We start from the raw sequence: 26,966 nt of genomic DNA, 5'->3' as shown, positions 1-26,966 counted from the left end.
ACATATTCCTTGGAGTACAGTTTTTATTTTTTAAGTCTTAAATCTGATGGACAGAAATCAGGTCAAGGGAGCAACCAATGTTTACGTTTAATATTTACCATTGTAGCCTATAATTTGTTGGTTTGACCTGAAAAAAAGATAGCAGGAAATGGTTTATAGAATACAATAAGTCAATCATATTTTCTAATAGTTGAAGAAATGATGAAATTATGATTATTTAGTGACTGAAATGGGCAATTTTAATAAAAAAGTAACTTTTATTTAATCAGTTTAATCAAAATGTATTCTCCAGGGACCAACTAACCAATTAATCAGCTAATGGTTGCGTCATTTATCACAGACACCTAGCAAGCATTTTCTTTTTTTACTTGGCTATACTATCTTTGGCTTTAGGACTACATCTATTCATCTTCCACTTATCGCAGTGGGATCATGGTTAAATCAGCATAAGCAGGATATTAATTTTCCCAGTTCTTCCTGAGTAAGATATATTAACCCTTGTCCCAGTTCTGGGTCTGCTCTGGGGTCTTCTCCCAGGTGGATGTGCCTCAGAAACCTCCAAAGGAAGTCTCTCTGGGGGCATCCTAATCAGATGGCCGAAGCACCTCAGCTGATTTATTCTGATGCTAGGGAGCAATGGCTCCAGTCCAAGCTCCCTGTGGATGACTAAACTCTTCACCTTATCACAGAGCCAAGCAATCTCATTCTTTCGGTCACTGCCCACAGCTCATGACCGTAGGAGAGGGCTGGAATGTAGATGAACCTTTAAATCGAATGCTTTCACCTCAACTGTCTGGTCCAGTAGCCACATTACTGCTGATTCTACACCAACCTGTAGCAGCAGCCTTCCGCATTTTTTTTTTTTTTTTTTTTTTTTAATTGATTAATAGAAAAAGATTCCATAAATCAGTCAGCTGTAACGAGCGTGGCATTCGTTAGATCCATCTCTGGGGATTTAGCTCAATATCTGCTGGCTGACACATAACGGAACAAAATATATATTTTTATATTTATTCTCCTGAAGTTCTCCAGCCTGAGTGATTGAATCCATACATTATTATTGTCTTCTCACTTGTTTCTCTTTATTAAACCATAAAAAGAACTCCCTGAGTGTGTGACAGACTGTTGCCACCGCTTTAATAATAAAAAATGTGAGCCATCTCTGTAGCGTTGAGCGCTCACTGCAATTTGTTTTCCTCCTTTTACTTTTATTCATACTTTCACGCTGACGTGTCTGATCTGGTAGCAGTCACAGGTGTCCTCAAAGTTATTTAGCTCCTTCTCCAGTTTCAGCACAGTGGTCTCTTGGTCTGCTGTAACATTAATTGCACTGAGGGAATAGCAGAGGTGTGTTGGCCCAGGTACATCTCTGCATACACAGCGGGTATCTAGAGAGAGATAGACAACAGGGATTTTATTTCCATCCTTTACCAGGGAAGGCAGCAGATGTTATAACGTTTGTTTATCCCACATGCTTAGGTGATCCTACAGGTTGTAATATGCTGGCAGAAGTGCTATAAACACCACTTTTTCTCTGTCTGCAAGATTGTTCCTGCTTCAACTACTGTGACAGATGTAATCTTATTCTCTGAAATAGACAATAGAGGGTATGAGCTGTTGTTCTTGAGTGTTTATGGATTTTTCCCTGCTGGTCATAGCACCTGATTTAATGCAAAAGCTCTGACCAGACCTTGTATTTTTGTTGCTCTAGCTCTGAGACCTGTGGGGTTTTTTTTTTTTTTTTTCTTTTTTCTGAAAGCCTGCTTTTATGACCAGCAGACACACAAAGTGTCCCGTTAGCACCATAAATCGCAGTGATGATCCGTGCTGAGCCTAGGCCATTGTTTGGCCATTGAGAGAGAGAGAGAGAAGAAAATGGGAGGGGTGAGTGTTGCTGAATGAGAGCTGAATGATGGTTTTCGCCTTTGACTCGCTTCACTGGCGAGGTGCGAGGCCGGCTATAATCGGTTGCGTCTGTTGTCAGGGCAACTGGTGGAATCTGCTTCCGTCTTTTTGCTGTATGAATGAATAAATGGCGCTTAAAGTTGATAAGAAGAGAGAAAATTATCAAGACTTTTCACATGTAGGTACACAGATCTATCTCCTTGCCTTCGTCTCTCCCTCTCTGTGCTGCTGGATTAGGGATCGAGTGGGCTAAGCCGACAGTGAATAGACACACACACCAGCAGTGATGCCGGGTGTGTGAGTAACACGGTGTGGATTAGCTAACACACAAATGCAGCACCCATCAAAGAGGTCCTGTGTTGGTTTCACACACACGCACACGGCTTTTCCCTCATTAATCATATCACATGAAGCCGATTCACTGCCAGGTTTTCCACTCTGTTAGAACATGCATTTAGCTGTCTACTTAAATTTGGCTCAGCCTGTCCAACATTTTAGTTTCCAATCTCTTCAAGTGAGGACAGCATGCTGCCTTCCTCATTACAGTGGGTTGTGGTGATAGCTCAGTCAGAAATAGAGTGAGATCCATAAATATGTGGACAGTGAGTACATGTTCACTGGTCCTACACTGTAAAAAAAAGGGTGATTTTTCTTTCCCCACAATGTTCCTGTTATTTTGAAATACCTGAATTATCAATAAAACGTCAAAATTAAAATGATTTCCATGCAACAGTTAAAAATGATCCTGATGTTTAAAATGATTCCAGTTACTCTGAAAAAACCCAAATGTAATTTGTAAACTATTATCGTAACACTCCTCTTAAATTAAAGCTGACAGTCGGCACTTCAATCACTTCTAGATTGTTTGATTTAAAACCCACTGTGTTGGTGTACAGAGGGAAAATTACAACAGCTGTGCCATTTTCTAAAAACTGCATGTGGTCAGGAACACTTGCAGCTTCACGGGTTCTGGTCAATTGTGTGATTATTAAGAGATTAATCAAAGTAGCTGTTTGCCTTTGTGCCCGTTGTAGTCCTGCAGTAATGTAACACTACATGGTGTAGCTATATGTTTCTACTGTGAAGAAATAATTGTGCACATTGTGATGATTGCTGTTGTTGGATTGTTACGTTTTAGCTGATTCCGGCCTCTCTCCTATTGTTTTTGTTATATATTGTTGCACATTCACTGTTTTGGGGCTTTTGAGTTGTTGTCTGGACAAAAAAAATGTTTGAACATTAAATGTTTATCTGCTGATATTTTTGAATAACAATTTCAGCTCTCCATCTACATTTGAAATATAACTACTTTTTTTGCAGAAAATTGTTACTGTTCCGAGGTGAGTTGAACGTCACCAATTAATCAGCAGATTCATTGATAATGAAAATAATTATTCGGTGTAGTCTTGCATTAATGTGGTCCTGTGTGGCCTGGTTTCTGCTCAGAAGTTGTGGAGTAGTTGTTCAGCACTCTGCCACACTGTCATATGTACAAGAGCAAAAATCAGTATTTATTTAGGCAAAGCTTCCAGTTTTATGGATTTATGGGTTATTTTTCTTATAGATTATTCAAATTTCATTATTTTTTTCATTTTGGACTGACAGTGCAAGCAATTTGAAGACATGATCTACATCTGTTCATGTTGGTGTTGTTGTGATTGTTATGTAAGGTGTCTCAATTTCTATTGCAAACGTGCTGAAAGAATCCAACCTAGCTCTGCAACATAAGTGGCCTCAAAGTCTGCCTCTGGCATTTGTTTTTATTATATTTGCTTGTGTCACGTGATGGTCAGTAAGCTGAGCTGTACGCAAATGATTTGAAAGTACCTAGTCTGTATGAAGAAATGAACAGGATATTGGTCTGAAGTATAGAAACGCTCACAGGGGGGTGGTTTACATCAGAATTCAGGTGGTCTTGCAAGTTGTAAAGATGTGTGGCTGCCCTGTTCTCTGTGGTAACCAGTAAGTGACGATTAATAATTCTGCAAGCTATAGTCTTCTGAAATGCTGCACTGAGGAAATCTGGTCACATCAAAATTTATTTAACAACATCAACTTGAAAATATATTCTTTTTAAAAAATGGATGTTTGAGTGATTAGTTGATTCAGACGAATAAGTATAAACGCTATTGTTTTTAGCATTAAAATGCTGATTCCATTTGGAACAAGCCACAATGAAAACAAAGTGTGACCTGCTGCCTTGGTGAAACACGCTCCGCAGTGTGTAAATAAAGTCATAGTTATTTCCGTGGAGTCTCTGCCCCACTCACCTGCCAGTTCTTATGTAATTCACGGTCGGGGGGTGTTTGCATGTTGTTGTGTGCCAACGCATTCAGAATGTGTGGACACCTTTGAAGGCTACTATGCAGGATGAGTTGTATCACCACGGCTCTGGTTTGAACTGCTGCCAACATCTTGGTGTACTCGGCTCTTTTAAGTATGTTAGAGACTTTGCTGCGTGTGAGTTTAAAATGCAGAAGAGCATTCTTAATGAGGCATCCAGAAATGGAGCATCGGCCTTTGGATGAGTGGACTGTAACTGAACTCTTTCCTTGATATGGTTGGCATTTGAATACACAATAATTTGTAGAGTTTGCATCTCTCCATGAGCTCCTCATAATGAGTCTCAGTTACCTAAAATTTAAATGGACAGTTACTGATATAGGGCTTTTGTGCAGATTAGAGGAGCCAGGGTTCGAACCAGTAACATTCAGATTGGTAGTAATATTCAATATGTTGGGTGTTAAAAGGTTAAGAAAGGGAATGCCACTTCTCTACGAAAGAAATTCATAGAATCATCATCATTATCACTGTCATTGGTATTCTGTTACCAGAGAGTGAAGTGGCTACCACCCCAACTTCAGGGATTATCAGTATTTAAGTGGATCAGTTATGATAAAAATCACCCCCTGTACAGTCGTCTTAAAGGGTGAAATTAGCAATAGAGATCAAAACTCATGGGTTATTCTCACAGTTAAAGCTGGGCATTTTAACATGAGAGTCCGGGATAGCATCTGTTGGTTTTGGTACTTCAGCACTGGATTCATTTTTTTTTAACCCTAGTGGGTTATAAATAAATAAAGATATTGATTTCCTGTTCTTTTCTGGGTTTTGCTTCTATTATTTTCCAGATAAAGACTTTCTCCAGTCGCCCTTTGGTTTGCATTTATACTTGGCCCAACAAAGCTTAACAGATTTAAGTGACGTCTCACAGCAGCACTTGTTCTTGTTGGCATTAACGATGAACTTCATCATCACAGCTAGTGGCGATGCTGCTGTCTGGCTGCAGTGCAAAAACATTGTTCTTTCTCTCGTTTTTAGATGCTAAAGCAGACTTTAAGCTGTTCTTAACATAAACTGTCTGAGGTGAGCTGTAGAGAGTCATGAAAAAATAATCAGCCAAACTGGCAGTGTGTGCGTCACTGACTGAAACGAGGAGCGTCAGAGTATAAATGGCTTTTTTAGTCTGCTGCACACTGACATTCCCATATTTACTCATTAAGTTAAAACTAAGAAAGTCTTTGAGCACTTTGACATTAAACTGATTGAACTTGGTGCAACTTTGAGGTCCTGGTCTTTCTATTATTTGCCCTTTTAAAATAACTGGAAAGATGCCACAGAGTTTCAAAGCACCAAAGATGACAAACTAGTTTTAATGAGTGTGATATAAACGTCACTCATGTGAGATTTGGAGATTCTCCTGCAGAGAAAACTGGGAGGAGGAAGCCTGAGGAAAGGAACAGTTAAGGAGTTCATCTGGATCTACAAACCCACATGTGCAGTTTTAAACTGGCCTGGCTTGTTCTTTTTGTAATGTGGCTTTTAACAGAAGGAGGATTTCGATGGAAAGCTGTAGTTGATGGGATGTGCCGTGATTGTGCAACTTAATTGCAATATGTGAAGGAGGAAATTTGCCCTTTCAGCTAGGTGGTGGATGGCCTGCTGGACAGGAAAGCTTGAGAGGAAAATAACGAAATAAGATGTTTGCTTCTTGACCATAACAGAAAGCCTGAAAGAACCGGACTTACGAGCCCGGACCCTGCTAAATCCATAATCCATAACTTTTTGCCTTGGAAGAAAACACCTGGCTTCTGTTTTAGTTTGGTGGTTGGATTTTCAGTATGTTAGAAATGTGTTAGCTGCTCTGATGCCTTCAGAAAGAATGACTGAGGATCCTCGGTGTGGCAATTTATTATCAACATTACCTTTTCCTTTCATCTACTGGACATGAATAACCTTAAAACTCCATAATCGGTTATAATCTGATCTTTAAATGGAATACATTTTCACCCATGTTTTTGCAGTTTCTGGATATTTTCCTGCCTTATTATTGAGAAGGATAAAAATATGATGGAAAGGTTGAATTCATACTTTGTCTTTTGTTTGATTCTCATACATTTAAGGCACAAGGTTTCTATAACTCTGTTATTTCTGACTCTATCAAATTAAAGCTGTTAAGAAGACTGGTTTAAATGTTTTATTTTTTATTACAGTGTGTTACTAAAATGTCTCCATGCAGGACAAGCCGTGCACTATGTATATGATTTATTCATGAAGGGTCTGAATTTGACCAAGCCTGTTATGGTTAACTCGGTGCAGTGCGATTAAAATTTAAAAATGGGCCGATGTTCCCATAAAGGCCGCATGATATACTCTGACCTTAACTTGTGAGCACTCTTTTGAAGCTCTAATCTGATTCCGATGGTCCACCTGTGGAGTTCAAACACTGACCTCAGGGTTTCTCTCTCCTTCTCACTGATTCCTCGTCTGACACTTTCTGTCTTCATCACTTCCTCTTCCTCGCCCTTTAAATCTGTCCTTTTTTAAAAAAAGAAAAGAAACTATTTTTGTCTTTTTCTCAGGATTATAGCCTTGCACATCTGTGTCCTCACCCCGCTCTGTTTTCTGCGGAGCGTGTGAGGCCGCCGTCTAAACGGGAGCTGCTGGATAATCTTTACTATGGAAAGCAGATTAAAATCTCAGATTACAAGAGGACAGGAGAGAGAACAGGAGGGGGGATTACAAGTTTTTTTTTTTTTCACCTCTTTTTCCACCCATTGAGTCTCAAACTTGTATATGGATGGGTAGAGCAGGTTGTATACAAACATATACATGGATCAGGCTGTGCTGAGGCTTTCCCACTCACCCATAAACCAGTTTTCTCAGATACAGTAGGTCATTTTTTGTTCTAAGCTGAAGATTTACTTATGTGGGTTGTTGCTATAAATGTAGTGTTACCGAATCATTAGCGAATGCCGAGCCCCCGTGATAGTAAACAAGTTGCCAAGTGTTTATTGATTTGTAGCTCAAAAATCCATCCAGTTACTCTCATTTTCAATCTGCGGGTGTGATTTATTGATTCACTTTATTTCCTTAGCTTTTTAGCAGATCAGTGTTGGACTACATCATCTCAGAGGGAACACATCATCACCTCTCAGAAGTTTATCACAGCTTGAACCACAGTGAACTGCCAGCTGAGGCTTAATGTTCCCTTGAATTGTGGGAAATGATCCAAATGAAATGCAAATAAAGTAAAGTGAACCTCCCTAAATATAGCACATCATCATCACAGGCATTAGTGTAATTGCATCAAACACTTAACACCAAATTGCTGAAAAGAGTCCCACTATCCAGTGTGACTTTAGAGTAAGCCATGTGTGCTCTTCTGCTGAGACATTTTCTTCTTCATGCTCTAAAATGCACAGATTGTGTTATGAAAGGCTGCCGTGGGCTCTTATCCATCTCAGGCTGCAGACAAGTAGAAGCATCCTCTTAGCATGTGGAGGCAAAAAGGTTTTTGCAGTATGTGGCCTGAATGTTTAAAAGCACATAGCGGAACAGAAAGTGGAACATGTTTTTTAGACATGTGAGTGGTTCAGCTTCTGCGGTGAGGGCGAGGTCGGTCGCTTAGTCAGCGTGACATTTTTCACAATTTATTCATGAATTCTTTATTTTTAACGGTGATCAGCCTGACATCTAATGCTACAAGCAGGTGAGATTTTTGAGTTTTTAGAATTGTCCTCGATAATTCGGCGGATTGTCAACAGGATAATCTTTGCTTTAGTGCCGTGATCAGGCACGTGATGATCCAGTGTCAACATCAGCAAAGCTTATTCCTTTAAGACTTGGCTCTGCTTTGTGTCTGGAGTTTATGAGAATGCTTAACCTTTTGCCTATCGACATCTCGTAACAGTCACCAGATCACCTCTCTGGATTTAAGGGTAGTGTGAGAAAGGCTATCTCGGCAGGTCACCCCACCTTGCCTGAGGAATGGAATGTTGGAAATGTGAAACGAAGACAATGCACACGCCATCTGTAGCATCCTGTTTATTGTTCAATGATTCAAAATCAATTTGAAAGGCACAATACATTGATTATAATTTTAATTTATAAATGCTGATTGTAAACTTAGAGTTTGTGTGTAATGATTCGAAAATATTTGATGTATTATAATGATTGAATTATGGAGTTAATTATTCGGGAGTAAGGGGAAAAAATCGTTATGTGTCCCTCTAGTATCCTGGGAGCGCTCTGACTTTAACTTACAGAGCCTGGAGTGGATCTCTACTCAAGTTTCATCTGGATCTTGTGTTTTCGCTGTCCTTTCAGGCCCAGTGACATGTGCTGACTCTCACCTTGAAACTGTTTCAGGTCAGTTGACTGAAACTGGGAGAGTCAGGGAGGTATTTTCACTTACCTAACCCTGGCAGCTGTGATCTCACAGATGTTTAGAGGTTAAACACGGACTTTTGGCATGTCAACAGAATTTCTAGAAAAACAGCTCAAAGACTGATTAGAAGATAAATGTATCAAAATAAACACATCGCTTTGCACTCAACTCTGAAATCCTGATTCTGTAACATCAGATAAAAATCTGCATTCGTGTATGTTTAAAATACTGATGTGTCAGCAGGTGAAGGTGTTGTAGCGCTTCTATTGGCTGATTTTAAAACACTGAAACAGACTGTTAGAGAAGTAGAGCTGAAAAGCAGCGTGTTATTAGCTAGTTGACTAAAATCTTGTGGCTTCACTGCTCAGTTTCTAATGTGCAAATTGAAAATGAAAGTAAAGCATTAGGCTTCATGGGCTTGCTCCGTCCTCTTAGTCGTATTTATTGTTGTTTATCCTGAGCATATGACCCCTGAAGAACTGCTTTCCATTGCTTAAATAGGTTTGACTGCATGCGGTAAGCCTATCTACAGCAACCTTTCCCTTGGGATCATCTCAGCTGATCATGGTTTAAATTTGCGCAGAGCGTAAAGGGGAATAAATAAGGAGAGGATGAGAGCAGGACGTCTCGGCCACTCTGACTCATTCAGATGTGCCCTCTGTGCTCTGTCCCCCCCATCTGTGATTTCTTAATTAGTCTCTTGAGGCTATTGCAGGGCCGTGGCATCCCAAGTCTGAGAAACTGCTCTGTTAGGAGCCAGCTTGCTTTAACTCGCAGCAGAAGTATTCAGAGAGCTGTGAACTTTCTAAGTTAACTTTAGAAATCTTTTTGTTACTGTCAGACCTCTGGTCAGTCAGGAGTCACACCCACTGTTGTCGTATGTTTATCTAGATTACATAAGAAAATTATCTTCCATAAGCTGCAAGCACTAGCTTTAGAGGGAATATAAAACAAAACAGAAGCCAAATAATCTTTCAGTCATTGCTTGTTTTTGTTCAGTCATTGCCCTTCTCTCAGTGTGTCAATCAGATGTCACATCCATCCATCACACTTGCATTCATCCTGATACGTGTACTCAAAAATCAATTGCACTGCTACCACAAGTGGGTGAGGATGCTTTCCACTGATTCCCTTCATCACAGTCTCACTGATTTCTTTCAAGTGCATGGATTTTCCGTTCAAAAGAGGTTGAGACGGGGATGGCACAGCACTCCATTAAAGTGCTGTTGAATCAAAAAAGCAGAATTAAGTTTGATATAAAAGCTGTAAGAGAAATGAGCGATTGTAGTCAATCACAAATGAAGTGAGGAAGATGGTATAATGTGATAACATGTTATGGATGTTTCATATTTCTCAAATACTGTGGAGCTAATGTAACCTGGACGTGTCCTGTTCTGCCTGCCACGAGCGCAGTGCGTCTGTGGGTGGTGCAGAGAGTAGCCTGTTAGGACTTGAAGTCAGGCTTCAGTTACTGCTGCGTTTTATTGAGGCAAACTGTTTACTTGCCCTCAGCCCCACCTTAAGTCTGACCTAAATACGTGTGTGTGTGTGTGTGTGTGTGAGATTACCTGAAGGTTGGAGAGCAAAGGTTGGACCTCTGTTTTGTTCTGAGTCACCGACACATTAAACAGAAAGTAAAAGGTTTATGTATATTACACATCGCTGATAATAAAACTTTATATAAATATTCATATCTAAGCATATGTACATTCATGCACTTTATAAGATTAAGGGCAACATTTTCTCTACTTTGTGATATTTTATAAATAAAAAAAGGAAAGAATCTGTAGTCTGAAGAAGCTGTAGTCTCCTTCTGTGGTCCTTATGGCTGCTCCCTCTAGGATTAACACAGCAGATCATCTACTTCCATCTCATCCTATCCCAGGATCCTCCTCTGTCACACCAGCCCTCTGCATCTCCTCCTTCACTACATCCATGAATCCTCTCTGAGGTCTTTTTCACAGGAAGAGCATCCACTATGCCTCCTCTGCACACGTCCAAATCATCTCAGCTTTGCCTGTGTAGGGGATTATTCTACCAAAAGCTCAGGCTTCACACAGCTCTAAACACTTGGTTTTCTTTTTTTTTTCTACTCTCAGCCCTGTGTGATGTCATTGACAGCAGATATGCCTAATATGATCATCTGAGGCGCACAGCTCCGGCTGTGCGTACACACCTTTCTCATTGTTGAAAAGATGGTGCAAGACATTTGAAACAGAAGGCAATGGCTCTAAAAGGATAAAATATTAACTACTGAAGTATCACTGTGATGAAAGGGTACAAGTGCATTAGTAGCAGTAGCAGTGTTGCAGTAGTGTATAAAATAAATGCACAAACTGTAAAATTAATAATATATATTTAGGTAAAAATATTAAAGTTTTATTGTCATTCCCATCCACCTGCTTCTCAGGATGTTTTCACACCTATGCCGTTTAGTATAAATCGAACTCTGGATCGTTTTTCCCGTCGGTGTGGTTCCTTTGTGCACATGTGGATATTATAATCACAATTAGATGCAGACCAAAACAACCGTGCCAGGATCCTTTAGAGAAAGCTGTCTCAGTCCGGTTCCAAACGAACTCCAGTTCACGGTTCGTTTTGCGGTGATCTGACCTCGATCCGACCAAGTTATCAGGTGTATGCAGACAGTTTGAGCTACATGCTTTCCCTTTGCCAAGCATGCGTTGCATTCTGGGATTTAGCCTGAGAACATCTGGTCAGTCAGATGACCAGACTAAATTTTCTCATGTGGGTTTGTAGTGATTTTGGATTTCTTTGAGTTTTATGTGTGCAGAAAGAACCCAAACTACAGAAATACCCTGAAGCTGTTTCTGACCAGAGGAAACGAACTGAAGGTGTGAAAATGCCCCCAAATCTTGTGTTTGGCTGCCACAGGCGATAAAGAGAAAGCTGTCTTTAATGGAAAGGAGTTAAACCAGCTGTGCTGAGGCTCAATATCAGGGAAATAAGATAATAGTTGAAAGCTACTTAAAATATGGAGCTGGAAATCTCCAGTTTCTGGTCACAGTGTGACAAACACAGATTTATTGTTTTGAATCATAATTTTTGACATAAAAGTCAGTTTTATTTGTATTTTAAAGAATTTTTTTTAAAAATAGCAAGTTTTCCTAAAAGGTTTTTACCTGAGAGGTTAAGTTTCCCTGTTTCCATCACTTCCCTGGGTTTGTATTCAGCCCCACTTCTCATTTTCTCATCCGGTCTCTGACTGTTGTGCTCTTCATTTAATCCCAGGATGATTCTCTGTTAAATCTCTGGACCCCCACGGGGGGTGTGTCTGTCTGCCAGCTCCTCTTCCCCACAGGAGGCTCCTCTCTCTTGTCACAGAGTCACGGGTGAGCCCCTCCAGACAGAAGGCTCAGCGGTCCCATTTATATTCAACCCGGTCTCATTTCGCCTAAAACTGTCCTCTTTTTCTTGTCATAGGTGAACATCTTTTCCATTGCCCTACGTGGTCTGAATGCAGTTTAAATGGCAGTAGCTGAGTTAGCACACCCAGAGGATGTCCAGTTACCAAAACCAAGCTAAACCCCTAATGCACAAAAAGCTTTGTGGCAATAAAGTTCATCATTATATTGCTGTGAAAATTTTACAGATTAAAAACAATGTTCCTTTGGTTCCTGACTTTAATATAGTGACTTCCTCTGATTAATTATGCAAATGAGCTTCATTTAAGTCACCCGAGGACATTAAAAAAAAGTTGGAGTTGGAGTGCTGTTTTTCTAAAAACATGTGAGAATGATGTGAAAATTATACAGTACAATACAGTGTTTTAAAAGCCCTCCAGGTAATGGAAATGATGCACAGCAGTTGCAGAAACTCAGTGTGAGAATGTTTAATTTATTATTCATACAGAGCAAACAGTACTTTGTGCCCATTTCTGTTTGATTTGTACCGAAATGGATTTTAGTCATTCGTCAGCACAAAAGCTCCCCTTGCTTTTTAGCGTTTCAGAGCTGAATGGATTTGAATTCAATCACAGGTGCACTGGTTTGTGTAACCTGTGCCTCATCCTGTGGCAGCATGATGCATTAGGGCCTGGTGTGCGAGCCTTTCTGGAAGCCCTCAGGAAGTGGAGTCATAAATAACCAGGAAAGCTCATCAGTGTTGTTCTCAAGCCTGTTGTAACAGAGTGACATGTTTATCGAAATAGCTGCTGATTTTCTTTCTGTGCTGTGCTGAGTGTAGGTGTAGGTCAGTGTAATGGACAGATCCTGGTTCTTGATTTTTGAGGGTTATTTTAGAGTGTCACGCTTACGTCATGGCCAAATACCAAAGACAGAAAACAGACTTTTTGCAAAAGTTGCCATCATCTGTTTGGTTAAGCTGGCCGTGAGTATTTATGGATAGCACAGTTAGTCTGTTGGCTGGATAGACTCACTTTTTTCAACAGTTACCAGACAGATTAACAGGAATTTTTAGATTTTAGACTTCCATCTACGGCAACACCAGAGCGTCAGTGTCCAAAATATAATTATCTTGTTTTCTCAATGGAATGGAACATGGGCATTTACCCCCTAACAAAGGGTTTGGTGATGTGGTGGCATGTATCTGGTGACGCTGGCAGTACAGATTCAAAGTTTAAATTTTACTACTGATTACATTCAGCCACCTTCTTGGATTGCTAACTCAGGGCATGGTGGTCTACTCTGACCTTCTACGTTCATCAGGGACTAAACAAAAAATTTCTGACTTCCAACTTATTAAGAAATGTACCAATGGACCCGCTGCTCAAACCTTTTGTCTATGAGGGGCAGGGAATCAGAAGAAATCTTGCTTAAAGGGAAGTGGAGGGCACATTTCATGGTTGAGGAGCTGCACCAAAGCCCAGTATTGAATAAATAACATAGAAAGCTACTTTAGTCAAGTCCAATAAAAGCGAAATGGAAGTGGAAATGAGCAGAATATTCCCTTTAACATGCCATCATACCTAACAGTGAGGTTATGGTTCCACTAATGTACATGTTAGGGCTGCAGTCGTGGCTTCTTTGTGTGGTAGGTGAAAACTGTGTGGTTCAAAGCAAGATTTGCTGAGATTTGGCAGTGGTGCAGTAGTTAGCTTTGTGGCTTCACAGCAAGGAGTCCTGGGTTTGAACCCACAGGCTGGGGGCGTTCTTTGTTCAGTTTGCATGCTCTCCCTGTACTTGATTGGCTTTTCTGGGTACTCAGATTCCAAATTTGCTGTAGCTGTGAATGTGATCTGGATAAGAGGTGAGGAAATAGATGGATGGAAGATTTTCTGAGTTTTTCTGTCATCGCTGTATTGATGATTTGATAATTTTGCTTTATTGTGAGGTTAATGTGTTGTACCTCCCTGCAGTTGTCTTTAGAAACCTGTTTTTAAACACCTCCCTCCACTAAATCTCTTTATCCAGATTCTCACAATCCAATTATTTCCTCCCCAGCACTCAAACTCTTACCAGTTCAACGGCAACATTAATCTGGTGTTTGGGTTCAGACACTGTGCGGCCCCATGCTGGGTTGGAGCCGAGTAATAGATGACTAATGTGCCATAATGTGTTACCCTTCACTGCTGTTAGCACTGATTTATTAAGGAGAGTCACAAGTGCCAAAATAATTATTTGTGTTGGCCTTCTCACAATCCTCTTCTGAGAACAAACAAGACACTAATTAAATAGTTTCCTTCAGGATGTACTTTCATCCCAGAAAATCTTTTTTTTTTTTTTATCATTTCCCACAGTCAGTTTTGGCACCACCACACTGAGTTTATCTTGATTAGGGTTATGCCCAGCACCGTAATCTCAGAGATCTTACAACTTTTAATATTATCTCAAGGCATGCTGCAGGTATTGCTGCTAGAAAAAGAAAGGGCAGGGGATGGCTGCTGATAGTATGTGGCAAATTAAACAAGCAGTTTATTTGCATGCAGACAACTTTTATTTAGCTCTTTCTGTGGGAGCGGCTAAAAACCTCACTTTCAAGATATGAGCACAGGTGGTTTCACTTAGAACTTTTACAGGTATATTAATGTGAAAATACAGACTGCTCATTAGTGTTGGTGGGTTTGAGACACTTTGCCTCACAGGATAGTGCTACCTTAATTGTGTGAATGTTAAAGCCAAACGGATCACATTGTGGAGCAGATCACCAAACTCATGCTTGATCATACTTGATTCTGATTCTGAACCAGAATGGTTGCTGTTTCAATTTGTTGATTAATTCAACTCGATTCCACGGCCCAGTTTCCAAACATTTACTGTATGAGCAAGACGTGTTATCAGCTCATTAATCTTTATTGTCAGGGTGAGATGTCATTATTGCTCAGTGGCTTCCTGTGACCCTGCTGACATTGACTAATAACATGTATGTGCAGTGCTTATCTTTACTGGTCAGAGGGGCTTTCACATTTCCTGCAAACAGCCTTGAGTTGATTGATTAGCGCTGGATCAATCTGCGGCCACTGATTGGTTTTTGGCAAAAATGATCAGTCTTACCTCTGCACTTCAGTTGTTTGCAAGTCACACTGACGAGCTGAGGGGAGGATTTCATCGTTCACGGGGGACAGAGTGTTTACAATTTGCTCGTTTTGGACTACCTCTGGCTCATGTTAGTGGAAAATAAATTGATGGATCGGAGGCAGGAATAAATAACTTGTTACTCTGCAGAGGGAGCAGCAGAAGAAAAGGTTTCCCTTGGCAATTTCCTGTGTTTGTGCCAGGCTGCCGTCTCCCCATGGCAAGGTCCCTCCATCAGATGAGCTGTGGGTGGTGGAGAAGCACTTGCCGCCCCGCTCTCTCTCCTTTTTTTTTAATATAAAGTGCACACTACGAGCTTTGACTCTAGTTCCTAATCTTTCATTTTGATCACAGAAAAGTGATGTGGAAACACACCAGAGTTCACACACAGGCGTTGAGTTTTTTATAGTTAGCCTTCTACTTATCTCTGTAAATGATACCTGCACATAAAGACACATATGCAGGTATACATTTGTAGTCTGATTTCTGTCAAACATGTGTTGGATGAAAACAGTCCTCTGTAATCCGATGACAAATTAGCCTTATTTCAGCGTTTTAAACTTGAATCAACAACTAATGGATGGATTGGCATGAAATTCAGAGCATACTGTCACAGTGCTCAATGGACGAGTCCAGCAGATTAAATCATCACCATGAAATGTAATATTTGGGCCCATACAGATGTTCAAAATAACAGTTGGGTTGATAGCTGCTACAATTTTCTTTCTCTTTGCTTATTTTTGTTGTCCTGTGTTGCCAAGGAAACAAAGAAATCTTCATTGTAAAAGATAATTGAATGATTTTAAAATCTTTAAATACTGTTTGTGAACATTCATCCAGTGGAAGCAGCAGATTAATGTCTCCTGCCAACATCTGTGAGTTTGGTGTTTGCAGCTAGGCCACCGGCTGCCTGTGCAGCTGATGTGTGGCTGGTGTATTGTTGCATGCTGTGGATGAATTGTAATAAATAAAGTCATTGCTGACTTTGAATCTGTGGATATAATTGGGTATTTGATCAGTTTTGTGCCTTTAAAAAATGGATCATTCTGTCAGCACTATGCTTTGGTCCAGACTTTTTAAGCAACATCAGGGGAGTAAATAGTCTTTTCACTCCTGCTCCCTCTCACTTGTTATACTCAGTCCAACACTTGTCAGAAAAGCTTTTATTCCACTTTCAATTTCATTAATATTTCATGTCACCCGGCTCTTGATTTGTTGAGTAATTTCGTTTTGGAGCAGTTAGTCATGAAACTGACATTCCCATCAGTTTAACAGCCGATGATTGTCTGCAGAGAAGCGCACCCACTTGGGAAATAATGCCCCAAAAATGATCCATGATCTTTTATTTGGGAAGGAGGAACATTTCAGCCAGTGCACAGTACAGCTTTACAGGTGCAAGACAGAACGCCTAAGTTCAATTTTTAGAGATGAGCAAGGAAGCAAAATAAATAATAACATCTCAGTAGTCGATGGCTGATTCATTTGTCCAATCACACAACCCTAATCTGTTCTTTTCTGCTTAATTGTAATTAGCAGGTTTTTTGTATGTTATTCATTTTACAGTGATGAAAAAGATGGAATTGAACATTTGAGATGCTGATTGGTCCATAATGATAGATTTACTGTAAATGAGGGCTTTTAAACTAATTTGAGTTCACAGGCCACATACAGACCAGTGCACAGTAATCTTTCAAAACAAGCATTATTTTCCTTTGTTTTAGTATAAAGAAGTGCATCTGCAAACATTTATTTTCAGTGAGTCAGGCCTTTACAAAGCAAATGATTAAAAACTTTTACAGTTTCACATTAAGGAGAACTTGCAGATCACAGCGGATCTATAAAGACACAAAACCTCCATGTATGGGATATTTCAAGCAACTCGTCGGTCTTTTTCTGATCCTGCACAGTAAGAACTTGAGCCACACCAGGAACAGCACTGGATTTTATTGACAGCCCTGAATTAAACAGTTACCCAGGCCGTCACTGATCGTCTCCACTTTAAGCTGTAATTTAAAAGATGTGTTTTTGGGGGCTTCTGTGCGTACAGATAGTTGTTTGTCTAATTCAAAGCTTGGAGACTTACAGTCTTCACCGCAGGAAGCTACAGATTTTATGTAAATTAGTACGTTTTTGTTTTGCTTCCTCACAACATCTGATTTTTAGCTTTTTTTGAAATTGTGGTTCTCTTCAGGGAGAACCATGGGAGACTCATTATCTCTGCATTCACATTCATCCGTTTATTTTTTATTACTCGGATACAAATTGAACTGCCTAGTTTGGGACAAGTCAATATGTGGATATCCTCGTTTTATTTCCCCGTGGACAAACACCCTGATGTGCTATCTGTGTTTTGGCTCAGAGTTCACCCATCTGTATAATAATCTAAATGGCCCGAGTGCAGACCCGGGTCACGAGGCGAGCAGTGACCAGACATCGGCTCTGTAAAACAGACACATGGCCTCCCTCTCTGTCCCTCTGTGTGTTTGTGTGTGTTCACATGTTAATAATTCTCAGCTCTCGCCCTCAGACCTACTTTTCCAGTGGAAGTCCAATACGTGTGTTGACTGCTGAGCGGGAGGCTCTGGTAGATTTACACACTCGAATCTACTGCGTCCCAGCTGATATATGAGCAGGGTGTGTGTGTGTGTGTGTGTGTGTGTGTGTGTGTGTGTGTGTGTGTGTGTGTTGCACTGATGCAGGGAAGAAAATCTACAAAAACGTGTTGCCCTTTATCTTGTTCCTTCTACATGTTCTGATCATTAGATGCTCTCTGATGTTTTTGGCTGCAGTTTGCTGCAGATAATTGTTGTTTTCTTGTTTCCTTACAAAATCTTCCGCCTACATTTACACAATGCAACTCAACCACTCACTTTTCAACCCTGTGGTACTTTGATTTTGTCATGATTTAGGGCAGCGTAACATAAGTTAGTAAAGCCTTGAGCATTTTCACCATAGCCATCTTGCTTCATAAGATAAGATAAGATAACTCTTTATTGTCATTGCACAGTCATACATAGTACAGTAGTACAATGAAATTGGAAAAACTGTCCTACGTCGGCACTACATATAACACAACACGACACGATATGACACATCACAACGTAACAAACAACACAACACAGTATATTAACTTAGTATAAAAAAGAAGAATAAGTGTATGTGTATTGCACACTGTTATTATTGCACATTAATTATTATTGCACCTTGTTATAAATATAAATATTATTGTTATCGTTTTAAACATTGTAAACTCCCCCTAAAAAGTCCAGGGAGGTATCCAGTCAGGTCAGCTATTTACATTGATCAGGGCTATTGCTCTGTTGTAAAAGCTGTCCTTGAGTCTATTTGTTCGGGACCTCAGCAGCCTGAACCTCCTGCCAGACGGCAGCAGCTTAAACACCCGGTGTCCTGGGTGTGTGCAGTCCCGTAGGATGCTGCGTGCCCTCTTGAGACAGCGAGTGCTGTACAGGTCCTTCAGGGAGGGAAGAGGATGTCCAATGATTTTTTTGGGCCATGTTGATGACCCTCTGGAGTGCCTTTCTGTGTGCTGTGGTGCAGCTGGAGAACCACACACCGATGCAATATGTCAGCACACTTTCAATGGAGCAGCGGTAGAAGACGGTCAGCAGCTCCTTCTTCAGGTCCATTTTTCTGAGGATTCTCAGAAAGCGGAGACGCTGTTGGGCCTTCTTTAAGACCGCAGAGGTGTTAGAGCTCCATTGGAGGTCTGTGTCTATGTGCACACCCAGAAACTTGAAACTGGAGACCCTTTCCACGCACTCCTCGTTGATGCTGACAGGCTGCAGCTCGGACTTCCTCCTTCTGAAGTCAACTACCAGTTCTTTTGTTTTGGTGGTATTGAGGTCCAGGTTGTTGTCTGCACACCAATCTGACAGCCTCTGAACTTCAGCTCTGTATGCAGTCTCATCTCCCCCTGAGATGAGCCCCACCACAGTGGTATCATCTGCAAACTTGATGACTGTGTTGTCTGGGTGGGAACTAACACAGTCATGTGTGTACAGAGTGTACAGTAGGGGACTCAGTACACAGCCTTGTGGAGAGCCGGTGTTGAGGCTAGATACTAGATATGATTAGCAAGTGGTTGATCTGACTGGGAAACTGAATGATGCTGCACACTTGTACGTTTGAGACTCTGCACCCTGAAGTATATATTAGGGGCAGGGATAGCTCAGTAGGTAGGTAGGTACACTGCTCCCCGGGCACCCAATGGCTCCCCACTGCTTCACTGAGTGAATGGGTTAAATGCAGAGAGGAATTTCTCCACGGGGATCATTAAAGTATACATTATTATTATTATATCCTGTATTGCCATAGTTTTTTAATTTACGGGGGCCATGATATAGAAAATGAACAGCATGTTGTATTTAATAAGACTTGAATCTAAAGCCTAAGCCTAGAAGCTCATCAGGGGCTGGTTTTATAAAGATTCTGAAGCTGGAATTGATTTACTTGTCGCTCGTCGCTTTGAAGCTAATGGCTTGTCACTCGTGGAGATTTCAGGTTGCCTAGGTAACCCACTAATGTATTTACAGGTCATATGTCAATAAACTGAATTTTCCACTCTGATTGGTAGTCACTTTAGACACTCATCTGAAAGTTGGAAAAATCCATAAATTGAAGTTGCGAAATCTCATTCGCTGTCCGTTGACTCTGGTCGCCATGTTGCTGCTAAACTCTTCCAGTGTGTCTGCAGCTTTAGTGTTTTCGGTAGAGTTAGACCAGTGTTAGGTTTGGACATCGACTAGTCAAATTGATTGACCAAAACATCCAAAGATGATAAGAAACTTGGTTGGAAGTTGTCCAATGGTTGCTGGCAGCCTTTTTGTCACATCAGTAAATCCTGGGTAAATAAATCTGAGTCATTAACTTTTCAAATCCACTGTTAGAAATTTTAAATGTTTTTTTCTGCTGTTTACCCCATAAGGCCCCAGTCACACCGACCTAGAAACCAGTTGGCAACCATGGCCATTACCTGGTTGGTGAGTTGTTGCTGGAGTTTGATTGAAGTTACTGTGAAACTGGTTACTAAATATCCAATCACAGTCGGTGACACCACCCCAGTAACAATAAGTTGCTACGGAAAAATGTATACTCTCCAACTGGTTGGCAAGTGGTTGTCGAAGGTTGATAACAGTTGCTGTGAAATTGGTTGCAAAGAGATGAATGGCCCCAAAAACCTCCATGTGATTGCTTTGGTTGTCAGTAGTTTTCACAGACGATATAATTTTTGCTCAGCGGGTATTAGTGAAACTGTCAAAAGTGAGACTGAAAACAGAGACCATTTTTCTCCTTTTGGCTACACTGATGACGCACAACTTTTGCTTTGAAGGCGAACGTTTGTGTTGCACTTGACAAAGTTTTACTACCTCTCAGCGAGTAGCTGGTGTTTGCGGACAAGTCGGCCTCTTCTATGCAAACTACAGGCGAATATGGCAACCAAAGCAATCACAACTTTTTAAAAAAAACAAAAAACAAAGTTCCTCTAACCAGCAGGAGACCAGCGGTGTGTGAAATTATTATTATTATTTTGGTAGAAACTTGACTTTACAAGTGCTGGACTAGTCTATTCTTGCACGCTCATCTCAAGGCAGCTTCTTCCGACCGTACCCAAGAGATTAGTAAACAGGAAGGTGCCGTTTTGGTCTTAAAATATCAGTTCGACTCTGCCCCAGACCATTTCATTGTCATGTTATTCCCTCTTGCTCTCTCCCTAGTTTCCATTCAATGAACACTAAATTTCCCTAAAAAACAGAGGAGATCAGGTAAAAACATCATGGAAGTCTATGGAAATCCGCCTTGGTGAATCTGGCTCCAGGAAATTTTTTAGTGAGGTCACAGATCAAAGGTAGTTAACTCGTAGACTGCTATACATCCAGGCTTCTTTTTGCAACCACGGGAGTTACGCCCTGCTGGTGTTAGAATGCCCCCCTTCACAAAGGCTGTGGTTACTAGTGGCACTTTTTTCTTTATTCTGTGTCAATTAAATCAGTTTTTTTACAACACAACTTTGTTCTGGCTGTATTTCTTCCCCTCTGATTGGATGTGTGATGTTCTGAGGGCGTTTGCATCTGTACTCAGGAGTAGCACAAAGAATAGTTTCATTAAGATCGATTCAATAACATGAATGATGATAATCGTTGCTGTTTCATACCGTAGGACTGTTTTTCACTGCTCGGGCTAATGATTGCTGACTTGGCCGCACGGCTGCAGGTCACAGGACACAATTACAGTGTCATGTCTTCTGCTTGTGCTTGCGTAACACAAAGACAACAGGAATAAAGGCACAAAACCCGCCCTCGGGGTATGTCAGCAGTTTGTGTGTGTGTGTGCTTCAGAGCCAAGTCTGACAGTGTGTGCGCTTTGCTGCCGTGGCAACTAGAGTTACCACATACTAATATTTTAGGTTGCCTTACATAATCGTCTGCTTTTGTCAATGCAGAGAGTAGATTTTCAGGCACCGGGGGCTGCTTGTTTGGAGCTCTCGCTGCTCCCATAACTGACCACTGTGAGGTCTTACGAGTGCTTTAATGTCCCATCACCTGCCTTCCTGCCCTCCAGTCTGACACTGACTACACAAAGCCTCTTACATACTGAGTACGCACCTCTATAAGGATCCTCTTGTTTTGCCAACATGGTAGGGTGTGCTCACTAAACACAAGGCAGACAGAATATGAAAGGAATCTGTTTTCTTTCTTTTTTGAGATTGTATAAGTCCACCTGCCATTTTAAATCAGTGGTGTACAACAGTCGGCGGGTTTTCTTTCTTTTTTTAGTGCAGAGTTTTGCCTCAAAGCCTGAGTTGTCTGCAGGGTCTGAACAATGTCTGCCGTTTTCTCCAGAGAGTGCATTTGTGCCTCGTTAGTTTTAAATGTCAGCACAATGCTTATGAGAGTTTTCATTTGGTCTCTTGAATGAGGCAATTTTGTACTTTTCAACAGCAATTTTAGGCACGCCGGCGCACCAGCTCTGTGGGGCATGCTGTCGATTTGCTGGTCATTTAACCCACCGCTTTTGTTCACACTGAAATATCTCAACTGCTATTGCATGAGATGAGTCAACTTGAGTACCCTGTATAGGACCACCAAAGTCTCAACTTTTGACTTCCACGCTGTGGCCTCACAGTAGCATCGACCCATTCGGCCTGTTCTGGCTGGGCCTCCCAGGGTTAATTAGGTGGATTCGGACTTGGAGGAAAAAGCTGGATTGCTCTTTTGGGTTCAGCACAAGTTCCAGTGTCTCTCGAGGTCATCACGTAGCATCTGCAGTGATGCAGACTGTGCTGGTTTGTTGATGTAAAGAGTGAGCCAAATGCAAAGGCAAAGTTGTCAATTTAACCATTGATCTACATGCCTACCCTCACCCGTGGTCACGAGCTGTGGGTAGAGACTGAAAGAATTTAGAGGAAATGAGCTTCCTCTGAATGGTGTGTGGGCTCAGCCTTGGAGAAAGAACGAGGAGCTCATAGTAGAGCTGCTATTCTTCTGCATCAAAAGGAGCCAGCTGAGGTGGTTCGGGGCTCCGAGGCGAGGTGTTTCAGGCATGTTGAACTGGGAGGAGACATGGGGGCAGACTCAGGACAAGCTGGAAAGAGTGTGTCTCTCAGCTGTGAATACTGCTTTACTGAATCGCAACGAAGTTCAACTGACCTTCATCAGGCACAAAACGATGTTCATATAATCACTCTTACACACACACACACACACACACACACACACACACACACACACACACCAGGTAGAATTCAAGCATCTTGTTGGAGAATAGTAACTGGTGAACTCTTAACATGTGTGTGCTTGTAATCACATAATGAGGCGATTAAATTTGAGGATGATGGGGATTGTAAGCTGTTACACATTTAGGTGTACAGAGATTTTGAACCAGTTAACTTGTGATTTAATTAAATAACTTTGGTCACTCAAGTGTACTCATGTGTTAAACTCAAGACCCACAGGCCACTCATTTCAATCAAGCCCGCAGATATGCACATTTCGGTTTCTTAATAAATTGTGGCCAAACAGGCGAACCTCTATTGCAGCTGCAAGCATACAAGCTAGTTAGCAGGAAATGGCATATAAAAAGGAAAGCTGATGCTGAGGGCAGGCAATTACAGGTCAGCCTGTATTCTGAGTACTGCTTTACAATGTGTAGAGTGTGTGTTTCAGATAATAGAATTTGCCTCATTTTGATATCACACACCAGCAGAGAGATGGCGCCACAGAGGAGTAAAAGCCCCAGAAAAAGAGGCGTGCAGCTAGATCAGAATAGGTTCCTTCAAGCTACATTTCAATGTAATGGAGCAGCAGAGGCGAGTTTAATGATAGTTGAGGAAATGGCTAAATCAAGGAGGTCACTGAGTGCAATTTAGTTAATTTGCAATTTTAGGTTTTTATGTGCAGCCAATTTCATGCTAGGAGGATGGGTTGTATGGGCCTACACGGGCTAAGATCTTTTTATTTTTTAGCCAAATTTTTGCTAGTAGTTTTTGCACTTTTGTTTTTTGTTTGTGAAACAGTTTATGTGCAATGCAACAAGAACATTTCTTTTTGAAACTGAACCATTTCATTTTCTATACCTCAACAATCTTGGCATGTTTGCTCCTAATGAAGCCGAGTTTGAGTTCTCCGTTCTAGTTGTGACGGTCAAACTTTCGATTTTCTGGTTTACTGCAGTCCCACAGATATCATTACAAACTAAGGTGGTAACCATGGAGATTAATATACCTGCTCAGTATGAGTATTGGGTATAAAATATGTAAAAATCTGTGTCTCATCAGCTTCTTTTAACATCACTTCCACTTGAGAAATGCTGTCTGAATGCAGCATTATCCAACTCTCAGTAAATGTTAGTCTCAGTCGGATATTATCAACAGCGGGAGAGTATTTGTGGCATCAGAAATGGCAGTTTGTTGTCTGCCTCTGGGTTTCAAGCCATGAATGGCCCAGTCGGTCATATGAAAGACAAATTAGCACAGTGGTTTTTGACACGTCATTGTGTTTATATTGTACAGACCAACCCAAAAAATAAAAACATATACACTCATCAGATCATTATGTCTGCAGGCGGAGCGCAGCGGCTGCGATGTCCTCAGCATCCCGGTGCCCATTCGCCGCGGCGGCTCAGAGTCCAACCTAGACGTGGTTGACGGTGTTGGGCACGACGGCGTGGGTCTGGATTTCACCAAAGGACCGCTGGGAATCGACAGCCTGCAGCAGAAGATCCTCAAGGTAAGAAGGAAAACATTGCACACCTGCTTCAGTGTGTGTCTGTAAATTTATCGTGTTTAATTTGAAAAGCTGTGGGTACACATGGGACACATTGGCACTCAGAACTCAAGCACCACACTTGAGTAAAAGACAAACTTAAAATATCTCCTTAGCTCTGTTTGGTGACACATGAAGCAACAGAAGCAGATTTTTTTAAATCCAGTAATGGACTAAATGTCCTTTAAATGTCAGTTCTGATACGACGGGGAAAGAAAAAATCGACTCGGGTCCGTCTCAGTCCTGTCTTTAGAAATTAGAAGTGTTTTTCACAGTAGAGGCTTATCCTGCACTTTAATATCAACGTTTTACAACTGTAGAGACTAAGCTGAACTCGTGCTGCGTGCTGTATATTCACTGGTTTATCCAAGCAAAAGTAGTTTGAGACTTCAACAATAACCTAACAGTGAAATTATTATTACAATGTGATGAACTGCTGCTCCCAGTCAGGAATATACACAAAGAAACAAATACAGTGAATGAAAGCAGACCAGAGAAAACAGTTTGATCTGTAGCATCAGTATCAGATGGTAATTTTTAAACTTTCCATGGTTGGAATAAACTCGATCACATGACTGAGGGGCGCATTGACTGCTACCCTTTAGCAACAGGAGGCTAAAAAAATCTTGGAGGAACTTTGTTTTGTTCTGAGGAAACGCCCGTGTGAGGAGGTTTAGAGATGCCTTTAAGACCAGCTCTGTTTACACAGGATAACTTCTTCACAAGCAAAGAAAAGCAGGTGTTAACGTCTCCTCTCGTGGCTAATTATCATTAGGGATCAGAAGTGCGGGGCCAAATTAAATTAGTATCAGTGAGCTCAAAGACAAACAGGGCTGCTGTCAGTATTCATGCAGCATTATTTTATTCTAACATACCCGTGTGAAAGATGAGCAAACTCATAGAACAAATCGGGGTGTCGGTAAGAATCAGAAGCGCTGGTATCATGCATGCTTAAATGATTTTAAATCTTCAGCAGCTGTTTTCACATCTGTCATTTGGCTCTGCCTTCAGGTGACGGAGCAGATTAAGGTGGAGCAGACGGCTCGGGACCAGAACGTGGCCGAGTACCTGAAGCTTATGAACAATGCCGACAAGCAGCAGGTGTCGCGGATACGGCAGGTGTTTGAAAAGAAGAACCAGAAGTCTGCGCAGACCATCGGTCGGCTGCAGAGGAAGCTGGAGCAGTACCACCGCCGCATGAAGGACGGCGAGACCAATGGGAAGCACAACCAGAAAGACAGCGGCGGCAAGGAGTCCGGGACTCACAGCAAGGAGGGCAGCCTGCGGGACGTCAGCACCACCGGGCGCCACCAGGCACTGGATAAGGTGAAGACGATCGGGCCCGGCGTGTCGCTCTCACCTCCATTTTTCTTCAGTAAGCCGCGGGAGTTCGCTAACCTCATCAGGAACAAGTTTGGCAGCGCTGACAACATCGCTCACCTGAAAAGCTCTATGGAAACAGGGTCAGGGCTGCAGGTGGAGGGCGGCGCGAGGGGTCTGAGTGGCAGCGCTACCACAGTAGCCAAGGCGACCAAGTACCAGAGCGACGATGAGTGTTCCACCGGGACGTCTGCATCCGCTGACTCCAACGGGAACCCGGCAGGAGGATCGGGGGTGGAGTCAGGGGGGCCAGGGAGGTCTGACTCCAGCGGGCGCCTAGTGGAGGTGCTGGACATGGTGCGGGACATCAGGGATGCTCAAACGCAGCTGGCAGAGGACATGGAGACTCTGAACACACAGTTTAAACGAGACTACAACTACTTCACGCAGGTGATGCAGGAGGAGCGATACAGGTGAGCACAGCATCACGAGTCTAAGGAAGGCTTTTCTCCCAGAAAAAAAAAATTCTTGACATATTTATTAGTTTTTTACTCTTTTTTTTTTTTCGTGATTTCTAGGGAGGTTTTAGGGGGGAAAGCTTGTGTGCTCCAGTACTATTTTTAAATGCTTCACATCTCCGCTGTCACCAGCATTAAAATGAGAAATGCCAAAAATATAGTATTTGAAGAAAAGAAAAATCTCCTAAACTGAGGTGCAAGAAAAATAAAATGACATTTGGTTGCTTATAAGGAGCTTTAGAGGATTTGTTCTTTGTTTTTCTTCCCTGGTACTGAGGGCAGATTGTTTCTCACTGTGGAAAGATTTTTTTTTTAGTGTTTCTTTTTTGCGTCACAGATCAAAACAGAATATTTTGTGTTGTTCTGGGAGAGGAGAATATTGTTACCCACACATGATGGTTAAATACTCTTCCATGAACATTTTACAGATAATAGAGCACAGACTCACATGTTTCTTTCTTAAATATACCCATTAGTATAAAGTCAGCCCCTCGGGCTTTGAGTGAGCAACAGTTCAGTGTTAACACCTTAAACGCCCCTCATACAACTATGACTTGTAAAATCACTTGTATTATTGAGCTCTGAATTAAATCAGAAAATCCAATAAAACACTGAACTGAGAAAGATAAGAGAAATATTATACTGTGTAAAATATTTCTGCTCAACAAATTATGCTGTTTTTGTTTTGTGGAAGGGTCTTTTTTCCTTATATCTTTTATTGTCAGAATATGTGTGCTTCAGTCATGTCACAAGAATATTTGCACAACGATTTGTACGA

The 26,966-nt window shown here is 41.4% G+C and overlaps 1 protein-coding gene across 3 annotated transcripts in view; it reads left to right on the top strand.

The window, feature by feature from the left end:
* tmcc3 (transmembrane and coiled-coil domain family 3) overlaps positions 1 to 26,966 on the top strand; it is an 84,559-nt gene that overhangs the window by 53,060 nt on the left and 4,533 nt on the right. For all 3 annotated transcript variants that reach the window (XM_082510613.1, XM_082510614.1, XM_082510615.1), the window contains 2 exons: positions 24,150 to 24,314; positions 25,362 to 26,143. In XM_082510613.1, coding sequence (XP_082366739.1) covers positions 24,150 to 24,314; positions 25,362 to 26,143 — 947 coding nt within the window. The remainder of the gene's footprint in view (positions 1 to 24,149; positions 24,315 to 25,361; positions 26,144 to 26,966) is intronic.

This window comes from Aulonocara stuartgranti, assembly GCF_965226115.1.
Source record: "Aulonocara stuartgranti genome assembly, chromosome: 17".
Taxonomy (NCBI): Eukaryota; Metazoa; Chordata; class Actinopteri; order Cichliformes; family Cichlidae; genus Aulonocara; species Aulonocara stuartgranti.
The sequence above is the reverse complement of the archived record's forward strand: the minus strand, read 5'-3'. Positions and strand labels throughout refer to the sequence as shown.